The 19,364-nt window shown below is 57.1% G+C and overlaps 6 protein-coding genes across 6 annotated transcripts; 1 reads left to right on the top strand and 5 right to left on the bottom strand.

The window, feature by feature from the left end:
- Positions 1-770: 770 nt before the first annotated feature.
- Positions 771-1,508, top strand: D7B24_003372 (uncharacterized protein; the record flags this gene model as incomplete). The annotated part of the gene is made up of 1 exon (XM_028637563.1): positions 771-1,508. One exon carries the CDS (start codon positions 771-773, stop codon positions 1,506-1,508), a length of 738 nt encoding a protein of 245 aa, XP_028490682.1.
- A 352-nt stretch (positions 1,509-1,860) lies between these two features.
- Positions 1,861-2,895, bottom strand: D7B24_003371 (uncharacterized protein; the record flags this gene model as incomplete). Its single annotated transcript, XM_028637562.1, has 1 exon — positions 1,861-2,895. One exon carries the CDS (start codon positions 2,893-2,895, stop codon positions 1,861-1,863), a length of 1,035 nt encoding a protein of 344 aa, XP_028490681.1.
- Positions 2,896-3,575: 680 nt separating this feature from the next.
- D7B24_003370 (uncharacterized protein) lies at positions 3,576-6,868 on the bottom strand (the record flags this gene model as incomplete). Its single annotated transcript, XM_028637561.1, has 5 exons — positions 3,576-3,596; positions 5,301-5,822; positions 5,916-6,328; positions 6,418-6,440; positions 6,603-6,868. 5 exons carry the CDS (start codon positions 6,866-6,868, stop codon positions 3,576-3,578), a joined length of 1,245 nt encoding a protein of 414 aa, XP_028490680.1.
- A 2,366-nt stretch (positions 6,869-9,234) lies between these two features.
- Positions 9,235-10,854, bottom strand: D7B24_003369 (uncharacterized protein; the record flags this gene model as incomplete). Its single annotated transcript, XM_028637560.1, has 1 exon — positions 9,235-10,854. The coding sequence occupies one exon, from the start codon at positions 10,852-10,854 to the stop codon at positions 9,235-9,237; it is 1,620 nt and encodes a 539-aa protein (XP_028490679.1).
- A 1,201-nt stretch (positions 10,855-12,055) lies between these two features.
- On the bottom strand, positions 12,056-15,697 carry D7B24_003368 (uncharacterized protein; the record flags this gene model as incomplete). Its single annotated transcript, XM_028637559.1, has 4 exons — positions 12,056-13,245; positions 13,305-13,745; positions 14,935-15,338; positions 15,402-15,697. The coding sequence occupies 4 exons, from the start codon at positions 15,695-15,697 to the stop codon at positions 12,056-12,058; spliced, it is 2,331 nt and encodes a 776-aa protein (XP_028490678.1).
- A 1,042-nt stretch (positions 15,698-16,739) lies between these two features.
- D7B24_003367 (uncharacterized protein) lies at positions 16,740-19,112 on the bottom strand (the record flags this gene model as incomplete). The annotated part of the gene is made up of 4 exons (XM_028637558.1): positions 16,740-16,934; positions 17,001-17,392; positions 17,444-17,858; positions 17,910-19,112. 4 exons carry the CDS (start codon positions 19,110-19,112, stop codon positions 16,740-16,742), a joined length of 2,205 nt encoding a protein of 734 aa, XP_028490677.1.
- Positions 19,113-19,364: the final 252 nt, after the last annotated feature.

The raw sequence follows: 19,364 nt of genomic DNA, 5'->3' as shown, positions 1-19,364 counted from the left end.
TCGATGGGAGAGCGGACGGGATCCCGAGCTTTCCAGTAGGTATGGTCGTATGTGTGGGAAAGGAAGTGTTGGACAGATGATGAAGCGATGTGCGATGCTGGTCCGTCCTTATCTTGGTGCCTCATTACCTGAGCCAATCAAGCTGCAGCTGATCGCAATCCGGAGGACGAGGAATAAGAACAACTGTGCGCGCTTGAGTTGCATCAATAATGTGAGGCTGGAAGCGATGTGAACACGGTTATCGTGAGCTTGTCGACCCAGGTTTCGACCCAGGTTGCTGCCAGTTGACCTTTATTGGAAGCAGAGCCAGGGTCCAGCCTCGACATGATATGATGATATGGGGTCCAAGCCGACGGGATGCGACGTTGGACCGATCGATGCGACCCTAACCCTGGACCCCACTGCGGATACGTCATTTCGGCCAACGGTTGTGGCGCCACTAACGACCACTGACATCAGCGGGCATGACGTCAAAATCCAGAACCAATCGACTCAATATGACCACGAATCCTGGGCCTTGACCCAGCTGTAAACAAGTTTGTCGAGCCCCGGGATGGGCAGCAATCCTGGCAGCACGGCCGAGTATGTGGTACATCATGGGCCTCTGACGCGTTGCTGTGCTGCTTCTTCAAGAGCCTCTCCCCGTCCTTGCCGTGCATCTGGAGCATTGTTTCCTCATCCATCGCAGTCGTCAACCCGACATATCCAGATTCCACGAATTTCAATCCAACCCCCATCCAGCAACTCGATTCCATCTCACAGTTTTCAAGATGCCTTCTATGCTCGGTCTCACCACGGACAAGTCCCCGCACGGACTGAACAGCAAAGAGCCCTTCATGGGCGAACAGAACCACGACAATGATGACATGGGCAAGCAGCTTGCCCGACGCGCCGGCGACTCTCTCACCAAGGCCTACAATGGCAAGAAGGACAAGAAGGACAAGAAGAAGTCCAGTCGCCGAAAGCACTCACGCCGCGACAGCGGTCACGGCGACAGCGAGGACGACTCTGACAATGACGTCAATGTTTCTCGGAAGCGAGAGGAGCGCATCCAACAGCATGAGGAGGACGACGAGGAAGAGGGTGACCGCCCCAACACCATCAAGGAGCGCAACTTCAAGGCCGCCATGGAGGGCGAGACGCTCTTCTGGCGCGCTCTCTGCGACAAGCCTTCCAGCGCCTTCAAGTACATGGGCAAGGATGCCGTCGTGTCCAACTACCTCCTCTTCGGCGACAAGAACCCCAGAGGTCCCAAGACGGAGCCCACTCTAGAGGAGGCCCTCGAGGACTGCGAGGGACCTCTGAGCTACAGGATACATAAGTCGTACACTGTTGAAATTGGTCTCATGGCTGTCGCCGTTGTCTACGACGTCACTCTTTACCGCAGCCACGGGCCGCCGGCGCGTGACGGTACCGTCAAGATGAAGGTACAGCAGGCCACGGTGACGAGCACGTGGAGGCAGGTTGCCAGCGGCGACTATGTTCTGGCCTCATCCATGTGCGGTTGAAACATGTATGAATTATGACGTCTGTATGGTATTGGACTGGTGCGGGGCGTTCTTGGGCTTCTCTAGCATTCGGCATGCACTCAATCTTCATGAATTTTAGGTTCTGTAAATTGACAACCCATGATGTTGGTACATCGCTATGTTGACGTTGGAGGTTCTTTGTCACTTGGGTGATGTGGACGAGGATTCTGTGTATACCGTGTATACCGCTCGACGTCAAAGAACAACCACACGCATGTGTTCACATAGGATTAAGAAGAATCCCGACACCGCTTATGAACCAAACGAAAACTTATTTCATCGACCTGCGCTACCTGCTACCCAGATCCTCTCCCGCACGGCTCACAAAGACTCAAGCCTTCTCATCAATGTTGAACACCAGCTTCTCGCCGCTGACTTTCTTGTCTTCCAGTAGCTTGAGGCCTTCCAGGATGCCGCCCAGTCCGCCAGGCAGAACCTTGGGCTTGTGCACCTTAACCTTGCCTTCGGCCAAGAGGTTATCCGCAAGCGGCAAAAAGTTCTCGGCAAAAGCCCTGTCCTCCTGGCTTGCCTTCCACGAGCCGAAAGCCTCAAAGTCTTCGCCAAAGATGGTGTATCCAAGGGTCCAGCGATCCTTGACATTCTCCCTCTCAATCTTGATCGCGAGAAGAGAAGAGTAGTCTCCGCCTTCAGTGGAAATGGCGTCGTCGCAGAACTTGGCAGCGGACTCGGTGGCAATCGTGTCAAGGACCAGTTTCAGATTGTTGTTGGTGAACTTGCGGATCTCCTCACCAGCTGCGGAGTCTCGAGAGTTGAAGACAGCGTCGGCTCCAAGGGACTTGAGCAGATCAAAGTTGTGGGGTGATGCCGTCGCAATGACCTGGTACCCGGAGAGCTTGGCAAACTGGATGGCGAGCGTGCCAGTAGCCGTGGATCCGCCGTAGATGAGGAGAGGGACGGGCTTGGTGATCGGTGCGGTCGGCAGGTTCAACTTCAGGCTCTGATACAGGCTCTGGCCGACAGTTGCTACACCGACCCCCAGCGTGGCCGCCTCTTGGAAGCTCAGGTTGTCGGGGATGATGTTGCTGACATCGCCCTTGACCATGATGTACTCGGCAAACGCGCCATCCTCATGCTGGACCGAATTGCCGCCGTGGACAAACCCGTAAACGCGATCGCCCTTCTTGAAAGGCTTTTTGATGCCAGTGCCGACCTCTTCGACGATTCCAGCATAGTCGCAGCCAATGAGAGAACCAGCGTCGGCGATGTGCTTAATGTGCACCCAGTCGGTCGGGTTGAGGGCGACACTAACCGTCTTGACTAGCATGTACTCGTCCCTTGGTTTGGGGAGAGGCCGATCAGTGACAAGGCTGGCCTGCCCTGGGGAAGTGACGACGATGGCCTTCATTCTGAATAAAGAAACTGTAGTGAAGTGGATGACGAGGCGAAGGGAGGGATCTGGGAGTCCTGAGATTGAAACTCCGCGATATTTCGATTTTCTTTTTATACCGCTCGTCATCAACGTCAACAGCGACATGCATGCGGGATGTAATCCACTTGGCGTCATGTGTATTAATCAGTCAAGAGACTGCCTCATAACGTTATGACTTGGAGGTGGGGTTGCTTCACCCATTTAGGCACTACGTTATCGGCTATCCTCTGTATGATTGGTTTCCGCTCTGGTCAAAGAAGGAGATCTGCCCGATGCTGAGCAATTGGCCGTCAAAGTTGTTCCGTGAGGGACTTGGTAGTAAGTGTTGGCGGTACAGATGTATAGTCAGCCCCGTCTGTATGCTGCCTATAGTTGTAAGACTTGGCCCCCAGCCCTAAGCACGACGTTCAAAGGCTCGTGGGGTATCAATCTACAGTTGTTGAGTAATCCCAATCGTGCATCACCGGTTTGAGGGGGAAAACAGTGGCTGCGGAGCGGTGCAAACGCCCTAGGGCTAAATTGCAGGGCCGACCAAGGAAACCTCTGGCTGTTGCTGGATTTACGAGGCCTGCTTAACAAAAATTTCTTATCCATTAGAAATGCTTCCCAGAAGCACTAAGCAGCGATGAGGCTAGGCAAATGCGTGCTACTAGCTCCTACGCCAACTCGGCGAGTTCCTGGCCGCTGTGAGAGGAACGGTATTCTCGGTTCCAGAAGCCACCGCAGAATCTATAGCATATACTTTTGGCCCGAATAGAAACTTTCTCTAAGCGATTGAGGTATTCACCGAAGAAGAAAACTGTACCTGAATGATCTCCAACGAGTGAGAGGGTTTCCGCTCGTAAAGATTACAACCTTGAAGCCTGTCTCATCCTCGGCTTTAGGGCACGTCCCAAGACGAGAGTGCCCCTCCTGGGCAATTTTGAAGGATCACTCCAAGCACTTTTTAGAAGAAATTGCAAACAACGACTTGTCAGCTCAGGCGGACATGACAAGCAACTCCGTCCTGCAACGTGTGACTTACAACGGCAAGGGCTCTTAAACTTGCGAGGGGCAGAACCGAGACGATGAAGCCGGACGTTGAAGTTGACATGACGACGATTGTCCCAAGACGGATGTCGGTGTTCGGGCACCCGCTTGAGTCGAAACAAGAAGGCAGGCAGGTGTGATCCCCATTCGCGGCCAAAGCCCGACTGCAACGCAACATCCGTCGGAGCCAGAGTTTGGTCCGGCTGCCTCGAGTCAGCGTGACAAAACACCACCGTCATTGCAAAGCAACACAGACGGTCAAACGTGTCGAGGTGCCAAGAGGCCCGAGTACAACTCTGAATACGCTCAGACACGCCTCATTCTGTGAAAAGCTCTGGGCACTGCAACAGTTTATAAACACGAAACTTTGTAGTGAACAGAAAGCAGCCCCCCCTCCCTTCAACCCAATCACCCGTGCCATAGTCGTCTAGACGGTGGCGTATGGGGCCAGATCGCGTCGCACACGTGGCGTTGGAGGTTCCAGGTGGTTTTGTCCTGTCTCCAACGGAAGGACCGCTACTCGGGGTTCGTCCGGCTCCTCGTACACAGATTCCTGACTCGCGGGGCCGGCTTAAGCTTCGACAGTGCATTGGGGGGTAGATGAAGAATTTCCCAGTCCGCATGGTCTACACAAGACACTCGGGTCATCTGTGCCGACTTGATGAGTGGGTACATTCTGAGGCTGCCAGGCCCCCAAGCAGGTCCGGCGCGCGACCGAGGACTTGGCTGTAAGGCTGGATCAATTCGAGTCTGCAGATTCAAGGCGGGGAGCACTGATGGGCGAGATGGTCACTGGGACACCGTGGTGGATTTCCCGCACTTCAATGCCGGAACCAAGCTGAAGCTGTGGCTTGACAGCAATTACGCACCTCGCCGAGTCTGGCAGAAATGACGACTCCTCAGCCTCGTTCATCGTCTGCCAAGTCTGCGCCGCAGCAGAAGCAGAGATGGTGCCTGGATGCCAAGTCTTCAAGGATCGCATAGATGACAAACCCAACAAGGGAATGTCCCAACGTTTCGGTTCCGAGCCACATTGGGTTGTGTCCTTCATAGCACGTATTCTTACTCTTTGGGCTCCTCGGTACATACCTCAGGCGGCACACAGATACACACATACACACAATAACATGGTAGCAGACAGAGAAGAGGGGGGGGGGGGGGAGCTTGAACAAAGTGGAATAGTTTGGGTATCATTGTGCGTGCAATCAGTCCGGCGATCTCCTCGGTGCCGTCCCCCACCTATCGTACCACCTCTTCTTCCTCCCCCTCCCCCCGTCTCGATCCCTCGGCCTCCCTATGCTCCAGCGTCTGTCCCCCCAATCCCTCCTCTCCCCGCGCAAGCCGCCCCTGACGTGCCGCTTGCCCTCCTCCTCGACGACCTGCAGGCTATACGCGCCCGCCGCCGACCTCGTCTCGCCGTCCCGGCCCAGGCCAAACGCGACGTACGTCTCCCTCGGCGCGGGTGGCACCTCGTACAGCATGCCCGTCCTCGAGTTGAACGAGAACGTCCTGCTGCCCGTCGCCGGCGGCGGCGAGTACCCCGCCTCGCTCGGCGACAGCGGCGGCAGCTGGCCGGCGGTCGCGGCCGCGGCGGCCACAATGTCCGTCAGCTCGAGCGTGACGCCGTTCTGGTGCTGTTGCCCGTGCGGCGTGCTGACGCGCACGCGACGCCGGTAGGTCTGGTCGAGGTCGGCCTCGACGTCGTCGGTCATGCTCGACGCCGTCCGGACGCCGCCGCCGCTCGAGTCGAGCGATTCGGTAAAGGTGCCCTCGGCGATGACGCCGCAGTTGCGGTTGCGCGCAATCTTGCCGATGAGATCGGCCATGGACATTTCAATGTTGAGCTTGACAATGTAGGCGAGGGGGTGCACTTGCTAGAAGGGGATCGTGTTAGCCTTCGAAGACAGCGAGTGACTCGATACTACCGCCGGAGTAGCAGCAGCAGCAGCAGCAGCAGCAGCACGTACCATGTACACAAACGAGTTGCCAAGGCTCATCATGCCAATGATAAAGACGTCCATGCTCAGGGAGAAGCCGACGATGAACATGTTGAAGCGGACGAGGGAGCGGTACTTGGTGAGGCCGTGCATGATGAGGTTCTTCTTGACAATGTGGATAAAGTAAAAGTTGAGCATGGCGTCGACGGTGAGGTAGATGCCCTTCTCGCAGCGGTCCCACCACTCGTTGATGTGGACGTAGCGCTCCGAGATTTGCAGGCGCGCGGGGATCCAGATGCAGTAGACGGATATGTTGACGAGGGTGATGAGGGCGGCGATGCCCCATTTCAGGCGCGAGGCCCTGTTGGGGTCCGTCATGAGGATGGCGCATCGGTTGACGATGATCTGGAGCAGGAACTGGACCTGGAGCGCCCACATGGTCACTGGCAAGGGGGAGGCCCGTGTTAGTGCTTTGCTTTCTGTCTGCCAAGCCAACACATGACGATGACGGGATCGGGGAGGGTTCACCCACAGATGGTAAAGTAAAATGCAAAGCTGGAGTGACGGTCAGCCTTGTGTATTCTTCTCACATGCATCGCACCCCCGTAGCCGCAGGATGCAGCGGCAGTCACAAACACCAGGACTGAACCCCTGCAATACCAAATGTACAACGAAAATGGACAAACCAAAACAGGGCCAAGATTGGAGGCAACGTACCTAGGGGGTATAACATGCAGCAGATACAGGAAACAGATAATGGCAAAGACGAGGCAGACGGCAATCTCGAGCCAGATCATCCACACATAGGCATTGCGCCAGACGCGCATACCGTGACGGCGCCACACATGTTTCGTCTGCTTCGCGGCCGTCCACGTCGTCAGCCAGCCAAAGCCAATGGTGAAGCCGAGGGCGAGTGAGGCGATGATGATATCGTAGCGGGAGACCTCCTCGAGGACGAAGTGTGGAGGAATCAGAGTCTTCATCACGGGCGCCGCCTGTCGCGAGGCGGAGGGGAGGCGGCGGCGTCGTCGGTGGAGGAGGGGAGGAGTGGCGGAGGCTCAGGCGACGGATGAGGCGTCACCATGATCTGCGGCATGCGCTCGCAAAGGGCGAAGGGACGGGGAACGGGGACGACGATACTTCTCTAGACCGTCGCCATGGGATTGAAAAGGGAGGCCGCTTAGAGTGTTATAGTCGCTGGACGAGGGAGGATGGGTTCAGAGAAACTGGCCAGGGGGGGGGGAGCACAACCTTGTTAAGGGCAATTGGGGACCCCAGGTGAGTGCCGACCGGGATGGACGTGGTAGGTTCCGCGGATAAGACGTAGGAAAACAAAACAAAAAAAAAGTGACGGGTTGACAGCCACAAGAAACAAGCAAACGCCCCAAGCGGGAAAGGGAGGGACAGGTCGGGGATCAGTCCGGGGTTGACGACTGCTCTGGTTGGAGAGAGGACGGGCGGGCGACTTCTTTTTTTTTTTTGCTGTGTAGCGAGGAGACGGTAGACGGCTTTTCGTTTGCGCCGTTCTTCCTTGCGATCTGCGCAGGTCATGAACCAGTCTCACAGGTAGCAGCACGGCCCTGAGCCCAGGACCAGGCGCTGGGGGCGGTAGACTCGGCAAGATACGACGCCACCAGATGCTCAAGATGGCAGTAGTCAATGCTGAACTCTGCGCCAGCGAAAGGGGACCTACGCCGTAGGGGACCCTAGGATTGTCGTAGGTATGTGGACGTGCGCGAGTCGGCGGAGTGGTGGAACCGCCGTCAAGCGTTGTTTTTCGGCTGTTCCAGGCTTGATGCTCGATTTCAGCGAGAGAGGCCCCAGAGGGTTTGGTCGGAGAGGAGACACGCTTGTGGAAACATCAACGGCGGGCGAGTGCCATAAGATGAATGCTGAGGGATGAGAAAAAGGCACCAAAAAGGGCTCCGTCCGTTCTTTGGCCGACGCACACTCGAGGAGGGACGAGGGTAACATGGATGCTAGTCATGGGTGCTCGCTGTGACAGTGACCCGCGCAACTGGTCATCTCTTTTGGAACTTCCAATCACCAGGTGAGGCACGAGAGAGAGAGAGAGAGACACCCAGATGGAGCCTAGCCCAGCCCTGCCTAGCTTCTGTTCGTTCATTGTCACCATTACAAGTGCGGTCGAGCTTAAAGAGCCTAGAGGGGTGGGCATTGGGGCTGGAGAGCACATTTCATTTGCTCACCGCTCAGAAGCCGAGCAAAACTCTACGAGACATATTGTGAGTGACAAACAGGTACCTTGTTCATCATCGCTTGATCCTACTCAAGGTAACGAATGACGTGGCGCATCGTCTGTCACGAGGAATAAATGAAGCCTTGAAGGTTCAAGAGCTGCCAACGATTCCCGCAGGCAGGAGGAGCGACTTCCCTCGTATGTAGTAGCTGTCGTGCAGACTAGACTGGTTAGGATCACAGCGATGTAAGTGCGCGCGACTCAGGTCACCGATGGACGGGTATGAGACTTTTTTTTTCATCTGCGATTCCCCAAGACCCAAGAGGGGGTTTGCCGGCCGAGAGTGTTCAAACTTGCGAGCCATAGTAGACAACCCAGCGCAAAGACAGCTAGCCTGAGGGCCGGGGGACCTCAGAGATGGTCTCAGCCGCGCTCGATACCCCATTTGCCTCTTAGTATGATGATCAGCCGAACCTTAAGAGCCACCCCGGTATCCGCCGTTGCAACGAACCAAGTCCCAGATGCGACTGTTCAAGAGGGCAGAAGAGCGATGAAAATTAGGTCATGATCCCTGCACCCACGTCCGGGAACACCCCCCTCCGTCGGCCTGCTATCCGGAGACGGTTTCTGCGAATACGTACGAGCGTGCCGCTTCGACCCGAGCGCTCGGTGTTGGAGGAGTTCTGTGTGACCATTTTGACTTTATCCGGGCCTCCTGCTAGTCGTGTCCGACATGCCAGAGGCCAGAGACGTTGCACCGCGCAAACGCCCTACACAGCCTCGAGCCACGAAAGCTCGAGCCACAAAAGCGCTGGAGCGTAGAAATTGCCCTGTGTCGGACATTCTTAGTGATCGTCACTTGTTGATCTGAGGGCCATTGCGTGTCCCATGTCAATCGGACAGGCTAGGAGCTCGTTCCGCTTGCTTCCGCTTCTTGGCATAGGCTCTGTCGTCGCCTGCTGGCCCAGCCAGTCTGGGGAAAGGAAGCGCTCGGACTGGCATTTGCCCTGAACCTCGAGGTGGCGCCAGGCCCGCCCGCCCGCCCCCCAAGTCCCATTTGTTCCAAAAGCGCATTTCAACCAAGTTACGGGGCTTTTCACGTTACCAACACTCGAGTTCGAGGATTTGGCGCAAACACGCAACATCCTTTTATCACAATGCAGGGCCCTCCCACGCCTCTCTGCCGAGACGCATATACACAGATTGTTTGTGCGGCAGGGCAACTTCCCGCTCTCTTGCAAAGTGTGACTGCTGGAGCAGCTGAATGAACCTACGACGACACATCAGTCGCCTGTTTGGCCAGCGAAATGAAGACGAGACATACCTCTGATTGTCGATGCGCGGCTCAAAGCACACACTCATGGTCCGGTAATCCTCCGTGACACACCAGTGTATCAGACTCGACAACCACGCGGGGACTCTTCCACGTGCCCATTCCTCACCCACAAACACGTGCAGTCCACGATCCCATTCACAGACGCCGCCGCCAAGATGCCGGCCCAACACGTCCTCTTTGACCCAGTAGATCTCGAAGTAGCCAAAGGGCACGCCGTCCCACATTCCAATGACGGGAAACGAGTGACGCGACGAGAGGGCATCGCTGAGAAAGTTGGGCGTGTATGAGCCCCAAAACGCAGAGACGCGAGGATTCGTCAGCCACAGCTGCATGAGAGCCGTGTCGGAAAGGGTCAGCAGGTGAGGATGATCGGGTGGCGAGGAGCCGACGGGGCCCAGGTACGGGACAGGTTTGGGCGCCAGGGACGCGACGCGGAAGGAAAGGTACTGGCCCTGGCTCGGGACGAAGCGCGTGTAGAAAACCTCACCCATGCGCGGCGGCTTGGGCCGCAGGGGATGGCGGGTGCCGTTCGTCATCGTGTACGTCATGGGTGCGGGAGGGTAGTAGGTCGGCAGGTGAGAGGTGGACGAGAAGGGCCCGATGGGAAAGCTTGGAGCCAGGCCGCCGAGGTTCATGGCCACGGGCGCGCCTGGCAGGTCGGCCTCGAGGCGACTGAGGGAGGGCAAAGGCGAGTGTGTGGGCGTCAAGATCTGCGAGTGCGGCCGCGAGTCGGCCATGTTGGGCGACCCGGGCCGGCTGCCAGCGGGGGAGCCGGGGAACGAGGAGCCCGGGTTGCGCTGGAGGGTGAAGAGGAAGAGACGGCCAGGGATCTGCCAAAAGGCGCGACGGGACACAAACATCTGGGTCCACTCGTCGCCATTGTCGTCGATGCTCGTGCCGACGGCCGAATTCATGTTGGCGATGAGGCCCATTCGCTCGAGCTTGGGGATGAGGTTGCGGCCGCGAAAGACGCCATCCCGCTTGACATTGATGCGCCATTCGCCCTTGGGCCTCGCGCCCTCGGGTGTGTGCTTTGACGCCTCGGTCGTGAGGTACGGCTGGGGCTCAGGCTGGTGGAAGTACCAGTACAGGGTGACCCAAAGCATCATGGCGATTTGCCTTGTCGGACTCGCGGCAGGCTTGAAGTCGCTGCTCGAAGGGTTCGAGATGGAGGAGATGAAGAGGTTGTCATTCTGCAAGGTAGGCTTCTTCCAGGCGTGAATGCGGCGCCTGCGGATCAGCTCGTCTTCGTCATCAGGATCGGCCGTCTCACCAGGCGCGAGGTCGTCTTCGGTGTTGAGCACGACGGTCCAACCGATGGGAAAGGCATTGTGGTGTGTATTCCGCTCGTGGGACTTGAAGAAGAGGCCAGAGAAGACCGGGGTGACGGTAAAGTTCTGGCCGTCCGGCAGGTGAAGCATGGTTGGAGGGGCCATGGCTCGGGTTTGACGACGGTATATTTGAAGCGTGTGCTCGGTGCGTGGTGCCGGGTGCCGGGATGTCGGGGTGTCGGCTTCGGTTTCGAGCTCGGTGACGGGCGCTCGGTCGCTGGCGGTAGCTCGGTCGGGACCCGGCGTTCGGTCGGTGGGGGAAGGGGGGGATGAAGAGGAGGGGGGCCTGATGGCGGGGTCGACCAGATCGAGAGAGGAGCTGTGGGCAGCAAGGAGCAAGCAGACGAGCTCGCCTTGAACTGGGGATGGACGGATGGACCTTGGAGGATTTCAAGACCTAAATAGCACTAAGGGGGGTGATGCTCGGAGGGGAGATCAGCTCGGCTCAAGGCCATTGAAGGCCGAGAGGCAAGTAGAATGATTCCAGGAAGCTCTCTAGACGGACCACTGGCGATCAGTCCATCTCGTGATGGGGAGATTCTGACAAACGGGGAGATGGTGGTTGGAGGAGAGAGATGATGGAGGGGCAGAGGGCAGAGGGCAGAGGGGCAGGAGAAAGATGGGGGCAGCTAGGTCGAGCTGCATGCGTGAGCAACATGGGAATGTTTGGCTGCCTTGCCCCAACGGGGCTCTGACAGGCAGGCGCGAAGCGAGCGCAAGTGGCCTGATTGCTGGTGGTGGTTGCCCGCTGCGTGCTGCTGTGTGCTGCTGTGTGCTGTGCTGTTGGTGTCTGCTTCCGTGTCTGCTGCAGTGAACCCCGCCTTCAGCGTGGGTGCCTCCTACCTCTTTGGCACAGACCCAGGCTGGAAGCTCGGCGCCTAAGGAAAGGGTCGCCCTGAGCTTTACTCGTCGCATCATGACAACCGCCACTTTTGACATTTATCACTCTACGATTTGCAGCATTGAGACAAGACCGTACCTACCAAACAGCCCACAGTCCGATCTGACTACTGGCAGATCATTTCTCATCTTCGAGTGAAGTCAAGTCACCAAGAGCCGAATAACATCTTGTAAAACATCATGCGCAATAAAACAGCACCTATGTATACGTCTACGTGTCCATGTGATCAAATGCCGACGCCGCGCTCAAACCAGGAATGATCACAATGTCTTGGTCCCCTACTCGTACAGCCCAACCGCCTCTTGCGAGCCCGCTACGCGAAAGCGGTGCGCCAGATGCTGTGCACCTGTCTCGCCTGTGCCAAGAAAGGGAAAAGGAACGACGAGCGGCAGCACAGCAACGGGATCAGTCCCGCTCGCCTTGCTTTTCCTTGCCGTTGGTGCCGCTCTTCTCACCAGACCGCTTCGGCTGGCGCTCAGCATCGTCTTCGTCGTCATCCTCGTCTTCCTCCTCGTCTTCTTTCTTGCCGCTGTTCTTCTTCTTCTTCTTTTCCTTCTCCTCCTCGAGCACCTCCTTGACCTCCTCCCCACCGAGGTCCACCATCTCATCCCAGTCGACGTCGTATTCGTTGGCCACCATCTTGATCTCGCGGCGCAGCGCATTGGCCTCGTCCACGAGCCCCTCCCACTTCTCGTAGTTGAACCCGCGCGCCGCGTACAGTGCCTCCTGCCGCTTCGACAGCGTGACCTTCATCGCCGCCTTGTAGCTCAGCTCTCGGCTGACGTAGAGGAACCACATGTAGCCGCCCATGATGGTCGTCAGACCCACGAGGTACGTGACGGGCTCGACGAGGTCCCAGCCGGCGTCCGTGTGGAACGTCACGTAGTAGACGGTCCCCCACCAACCGAGCAGCATGGCGAAGCCGCCCTGCGCGATCCGGTGCACCGCCTTGTGCGCCAGCTCGTCGCAGTCCTGCTTGATCTTGGCCTGCGACTCGACGCGCCGCGACATCTTGCGCAGCCGCACCCGCATGTAGTACGTCCGGTCGTTGAAGCTCGGTACCGCCACCCGCAGCTCCTTGTCGTACCCTTCAATGGCGACGGCGAACTCGCGCCCGCGCGCCGCGTCGCGGATAAAGTCGCCAATCTCTGTGCTACTGCTCCATTTGACCCAGTTCGCCTCCGAAGACGCGCGCTCGGGCCCGTCGTGACCGAGGCCCGAGTACGACGACACGTTGCCTTTTTCTGGCTTCTTCGTCGCGTTGATCTGTCCCTTTTTCGTCTTCTTCGACGGCTTCTTCGTCGTGCTCTCGTCCTCGCCGAGGTCTGCTTCAGCGCGGAACGAAATGGCGGGAGGACGCTGCACGTTGCCGTCGATGATGGGAGGGACTTCGGCCTGCAGAAGACGCTCAATGTACGAGAGCGGCTGGTGTGGGTGTATGAGCAGGGCGAGCGGCTGGATCTCCTCGTGCTCCTCCCTCGCGAGGGCAGCCTCGGATTTGTCTTCGTCATTGAGGGTTCGGTCTGCCTTGTCGGCGTGCAGAGGGAGGGGCAGGATGAGCTTCAGCAGCCGCGTCGGTGTAGTGAGCAGTCGCCCTGGAAGGAGTCAGTATTTCGTGAAAGCATGATCACCGAGCTCCTCTCTGTTGGCTCACCTCGAGTCTTGTCGCCGTGCGTTGGGTCAGGCGACGAGCTCGGCGGCTCCGCTTCGCTGCCAGCCCTGTGCCACGGGCGATGAGCCTGTTTTCGTCGGGCGAACTCTTCGCTAAACTCCTGCTCCTCCTCGTGAACAGCCTTGTGGCTCAAGTCCTTGGCCTTGGCGGCTGGGTCTGGTTCGATGCCCTGGGCCTGCAGGGCGCGGCAGACAGAGAACGCGCGGCCATTGTCTTGGTATCGTGCGTCCCGGGAAACCGGAACACCTGGGCGGAAGGGTGTTGCTGATCCTACCAACGGCAGCGACCGTCGGCAAGTGGCTGTCAGGGACGTCGTAGATCGGATGTCAGGCCATCTGCAGCAGACGCGACGAAGTGCCACGCTCATTTCGTCGTCGATTTGATAGAGAGTGCGTGTCTTGTGCAGTTGCAGCTCAATCTTGTCTGTCTGCTGCTCTAGCCAGGTCCTGTCCACAGAGGGAGACCAATGCCCAGACACACCGTCAAATAGTAGCGATTTGGGCCTGGCAGCTTGTCGCGTGCATGCGCCGCCGTCATGACGTCAACCGCGAGCAGTGCATCACGTGAATCCGGAGATGCAGCTCCTTGCCGCAGGTCGAGCTGTCAAACTTGGCTTCCGCTCGCGTGCCAAGCAAAAGCCATTCGATACTCGACCTAGAAAAAGTCCGCCGGCTGCGGTTCCTGGGCCTCGATCGAGGCTGTGTAATGTCCGTTACCCTGTTTTGGCCATGGGTTTCGGAGTCTCGCCGCTCGAATGACGATGATCGGTCGATGTCAGTTCCAACAAACAAGCTCCAAAGCTGGCGACAGCGATCATGCCCCGGAACAAAGATATGCAGACCTCTACAACTGAATATCTAGGTATCGCCGAAATCAATCCCCTAATACTGCATACAAGCGCTCGCTCTCTTCGCAAACAGGGGGCGGATCTTGTGATGCACCTCGATGCACCTCATGCATGATAGCTGCGCTCTGATGCGCAAGAAGGCTAACTGTATCCTTTTGCAGATATAGTTTGGCATCACATCGTCGAGCAGTCCATCTCGTACGCGCGCTGAACCCTGCAGGCTGCCGGCACAGCGATGGACAGCTACACATCGGCGACGCGACGCACTTCGTCCAGCATACCTGACGTACGTTTCATAGAGAGCCCGAAACCACGTAATGTTTTGCATCTAGCCAGTTTAATCAGATTCAACGGCCAGAGTAGGGTCAGAACACATGGACTGTCCCCTCTTTCGCATCGGATGAAAGCGAAGCTTGTACGTTTCCCACCCAGATGAATGAAGGGGGCGTCGACCAGCAGCACAGAAAAAAGAACTTCGGCCACAGGTGGGGCGAACGTCACGTATCAAAGTGGAAGCTCGTCAAGGCACTGTGTTTTTTGGTGGGTTCGTCATTGAGCGCAACGTGCAGAAATCCAAGAGCCGCCGCGGGTGTACGCAGTGTCACAGTACAACAGGCCAGACGCTCTTCTCTTTAACGTCTACACACCCTTTCCAGCAACCCAAGTTTTTCGGTTCCCATAAGATCGCCGTTTCTAATTGGTTCCAAACATATTAGCAAATCGCGTCTCGTCATGTCACCGGTCCCCGATCCCACGGTGACTTACACTGCGTCTGCACGTAAATGTCCGAAGAGCCGCTGCTCTGGTACCCCTCCGTCGCGACAATCTGGTAGTAGTGCGAGCCGAGGTTCATGCCGAACTGCGCCCACGCGTTGAAGTGGTTCTGCATAGTGACGGCGCCGCCGACGCGCTTGGAGGTGCGTACGGACCAGTACTGCTGGAAGGTCCGCGTGCCGTCGATGGAGGGCTGGTTGGTGCGCGTCGAGACGTAGACGTTGTAGGTGCCGCCGTCGGTCGTGACGGTGCCCTTAAGCTGGCCGCCGCTGCCGGGGTTGTACGTGCCGTAGGACTCGACGACGTAGTACTCGATCAGAGGGTTGCGGGTCCAGCCGTAGATGGCGAGGTAGCCGTTGCCTTGCGGGCTGAACGAACCTCCGTAGTTGATGGTGCTGGCAGAGCAGGTCAGTCACAGCGTCGTGGTCTGGAGGAGGGTGAGTGGGTTGACTGCGTACCGGCCTGTGCCGGGGTTCCAACCCTTGCCGCCGACAAAGTTGCCCGTGTCCTTCCACGTCACGGAGTATCGGCTTCCCGCGCCCATAGTGTACGTCACTTGGCCGCCGCCATCACTCCACCAGGAGTAGAAGTAACCGTTGTGGGTGCCCTCCGAGTTGGCAGTCACCTGCCGTCTCTCAAGGAGCTCGCCAGCGTCCGTGATGTTAACATCAGGTCCGTCGAAGTTGTCGAAAGGACGGCCCAGTACGGCGGTCAAGGCCGAAGCGGCAAGAAGAAGAGACCTAAACGAGACCATGGTTGAAAGCAAGTAGTGTGTGCTATAGATCTAGCGTAATACTATGCTTGAGTGTTTCCAACAATGTGGTGATGAAGGTCTGTTTGCCCTTTTATACACCCGAGTTCCATGTGTCGCGACTCACGTAGAACTTCCACAGCCCTCGGCTTGGTACACCCTCAAAGGAGCTAGTACCCCGAACTACCCCATATTCGCGGAGAAGCAATATAGGCTGTTTTCCAACACTTCAAAAACAAGCTTAGTCCCCCGTCCCGTGCCCTGTCACGGGATTGCAGACCAAGTGCCATCAGTGCCGACGGCAAGGGGAAAACAGCAAGTAGCATGGTGATCGCCCATGCATGTGTCGGCATGCACTGACAAACGCGATGCGACCCGGATTCTGCCAGACCAATCGATCCATACCCCGGACTCCGGCTAAAGTCCTCCAAGCACACCATGCAAGCACTCCACCGGTAGTTACCCTATACCGCGATGCTCATCCCTATATTTCGTCGGACCTTTTGTCTCATGTAGCGATCTGTGTAAGGTAACATGAGGCCCAGAGGTTGTCATGAAGCTGAGTCAAGTTCACGTCTTCCGGACAGCCCCTCTTCTGTGGTACAAGGTTTATCAATCTGATGCTAGGGGTATTTAACGGCGAGACGATCTGGTCTGTTCTTTCCCCAGTCCATTTCCCCCTTAATTAGGAAACCAGATCGGCCCAATGGAAAAAAGTAAGGCTGGTCCGGGCGGCTCGCGCCGCGGGAAAGGATGGAGTTTCGGCCGAACGGTGACTTGTACACAAGGCCGGGTACCGGCAGAATATGACACACCGTGGGCCAAAGCTAGAACCAGCTCGAGGTGGGGCCCGGATCATCGACAGCCTGGTCGACACAAGCGGGAAGGACGTGTTCAACAGAGAATACTGGAGCTCGGTCTGATGATTGCTTTAGAAACGTTTACAAAATCAATGAAACCAAAAATATCACATCGCTCGCGCGGATATATGTTGCTCGGTACCTGTGTCCATGTCCTGGCACCACTTCGTCTGCGGTCTTTGCCATTACCAAGCCTCCCACATCTGCGATCCCATAGCAACAAGCCTATTGAAGAGTTCATCTCTGGTCTCAATGGCAGTAAGATGATACTCGTTGCCAATGTCATCCTTAATGAGAAGTGAGTCTGCAACTTCACGGTTGGTCGCCCATCCAACCACAATCTTAGACTTCCAGCCCAGACCGCCAAGCTTCTGAATTTCCTGTACGGGATTCCACGTCAGCATCTTGTACGCACGTTGAACCAAGACAGCTAAACAAGGACGTACCGCAATCTCTCCGACTGTCACGCTCCACTTCGGATGCGCATCTTCCTTCTCTGACGTCCAGCTCAGAGCAGGCGTCGTTGCCGTAGCTGTGATGTATGCGTGACCGCGCTTTCCACCGTAGCGTGCTGGGAAGCGCACGGGGCCTTTGGCCGGATCAGGCTGGTCAACCTTTTTTACGACGCCGAGCCTGTCCTTGGCGTGGTGACTGCCAACTTTCGCCTTGACCTTATTAGCAGTGAGGGTTGTGTTGATGCCGCCCTTGGCTGTTGACTTGATGAAGTTGACGATGCGGTGCCCTTTCTTTTGCTTCTTTTCGGGCGTCTCTGACTCGGCAGGCGCAAGGAGCTCCTCGTCGGGCTGCACGGCTTCGTCGATCTCTTCTTGGTCTACGCCTTGGAGCAATGTTAGGACTGATGGGTTCATACGCTGTCATGATGACCGACCTAAATGTTCGAGACCTTCGCCGGCAGTCTCGTGCGGCTGATCGGCGGGAGCTTGGTCGGAATGCGGCGGAGGGGGTAGGGGTGCCTTGTTGCGTTCACCGATACGGAGGAGGGTGATGGTAAGCTGAGCGTTCGTGGGGATACCCTTGAGAAGTGTGTTGCGCAATTCAATGTACTTCTGCCAATCTGGCACCTTTCTTTCGACAAAAGCAATGCCACGCTGGATGACCGGGTCCCCGAAGAAGCTGAAGCCAACGATAAAGCCGAAGCCCTTCGCCGCCATGTGAGGAGTCACGAGCAAAGAGGCAAAGAAAAGGGGCAACAAGACGCTGGCGAGAATCAGACGCGGCCTGTGTGTGTGGAATGGCGCTGTAGGACTAAGCGCGTTGCCGAATCTCTCGTATGTATCGACGAACTAAAAGTCCAATCAGGCTAAATGGTGATGGTGGTTTAGCAAGACACTTACATCGGCAATACCATGCATCACAGGTCTCGCCTTGTCCCAGACGTTGCGGGTTACGGGTTTCTTCGTCTTGTCGTGAGTGCCCGGCTTTTCGCCGCCTGTCTTATCCTTGGCGTCAACGATATCTTCAGCAACGTCAGCCGGGTCCGGGGCAGCTTCGAGGTTCGCGTCCATGGAGGAGTTTTGGGGAGGATCGCCTTGAGGTTGCTTCCCCGCTGCCGTGGAAACGACGAGCGAGGAGATGCTAGTGACGAAGCTGTGGGCTTCTTTCTCAACCGCCTCGCCTTGGAACTGCTGAGGGGCACCGGTGACGGAGTCGTCGGAGGCGAGTAGGCCTGCCGACGGCGTCTTGACGCCACCAGTAGAACTGTCGATGAGGGATGGAGGTGCCGGTGGGAAGCAGAAGCTCCTCGCTGGTGAGTAAAGAATTAGAGTACCCAGGAAGATAAGGAATGTTGGAAGAAGGATATTGAAGAGCCAGGCGACACCGTAGACGGCCAGGAAGGCAGATGTGCGCCGGTACTCGCGCCACGATCGCAGGCGAACGATCTGTTTCCAGAAAGAAAACAGGCCAACGAGTACCGTCATGTACAGTCGTTCAATGTGAGAGCGCAACTTATCAGGAGAAAATTCCTCCTCGTCGGCAATATTCAGATCCAACTCAGCCAACGGTGCCTCTGGGATAGCCTTGACGTGGAACAGCTGTTTGTCAAAACGGCGGACCAGAACCCAGAGCTCTTCATTTGACAGGCCACCGACTAGAGGACTAGGGACGTTGTTTGCGTTATCCGTGTTCCAGCCAAGATTCTTCACTTCGATCTCTCCGTGGTTGATCTCGGCGTATCCTTTCTCTTCAAGGGGTTTGTTGGCGGCTTGGTCTGCAAGTTCATGGCTCACGGTGGGAGCATCGTTGGCGTGGGCATCAACATGCTCAGGCCCATCGTCGGAAATCATGGCGCGAGGCTGCTGGGGACGGCGTGTGCCTAAAGACGACTGGTCGCCCGTTCCGGTACGAGTTGCATCGTCCAATCTTGGTTCCATCGCGGGATCCTGATTCAGGACCCGAACAGATTCTCCTCCTGGCGCGAGAGCTGGATCCTCACAACTGGCAGTGGCGGCATTCTGCGCAATAGCAGGCTGTGAGTTCAGAGCCTGCTGCTCAGGCAAGACGCCGGCCTCGCGCTGACGTTCGTGGCCTTTGAACATGGCGTCAAGGGCCTCTCGTTGTGAGTGCTGAATCAGTGTGATGACAGTGGCTGGCAGGCAGACAGAGGCGACGAGACGGGGAACATATGAAGTAGGTATCTCAAAAGAATTCTACACGTCGTACCTGCCTGTCAAACAGAAGGCAGGCGCCCCCTACGTCAAAAAGTGGTCGCCGCATCGGGAAATTCCTCATGACGTCAGGCGCACTTCATTGGCTGTAGGACCCAGGACACAGCTTCCCTGGGACGCGGA

This window comes from Verticillium nonalfalfae (genome assembly GCF_003724135.2).
Source record: "Verticillium nonalfalfae strain VnAa140/NRRL 66861 chromosome Unknown scaffold_195, whole genome shotgun sequence".
Classification (NCBI taxonomy): domain Eukaryota; kingdom Fungi; phylum Ascomycota; class Sordariomycetes; order Glomerellales; family Plectosphaerellaceae; genus Verticillium; species Verticillium nonalfalfae.
The sequence above is the reverse complement of the archived record's forward strand: the minus strand, read 5'-3'. Positions and strand labels throughout refer to the sequence as shown.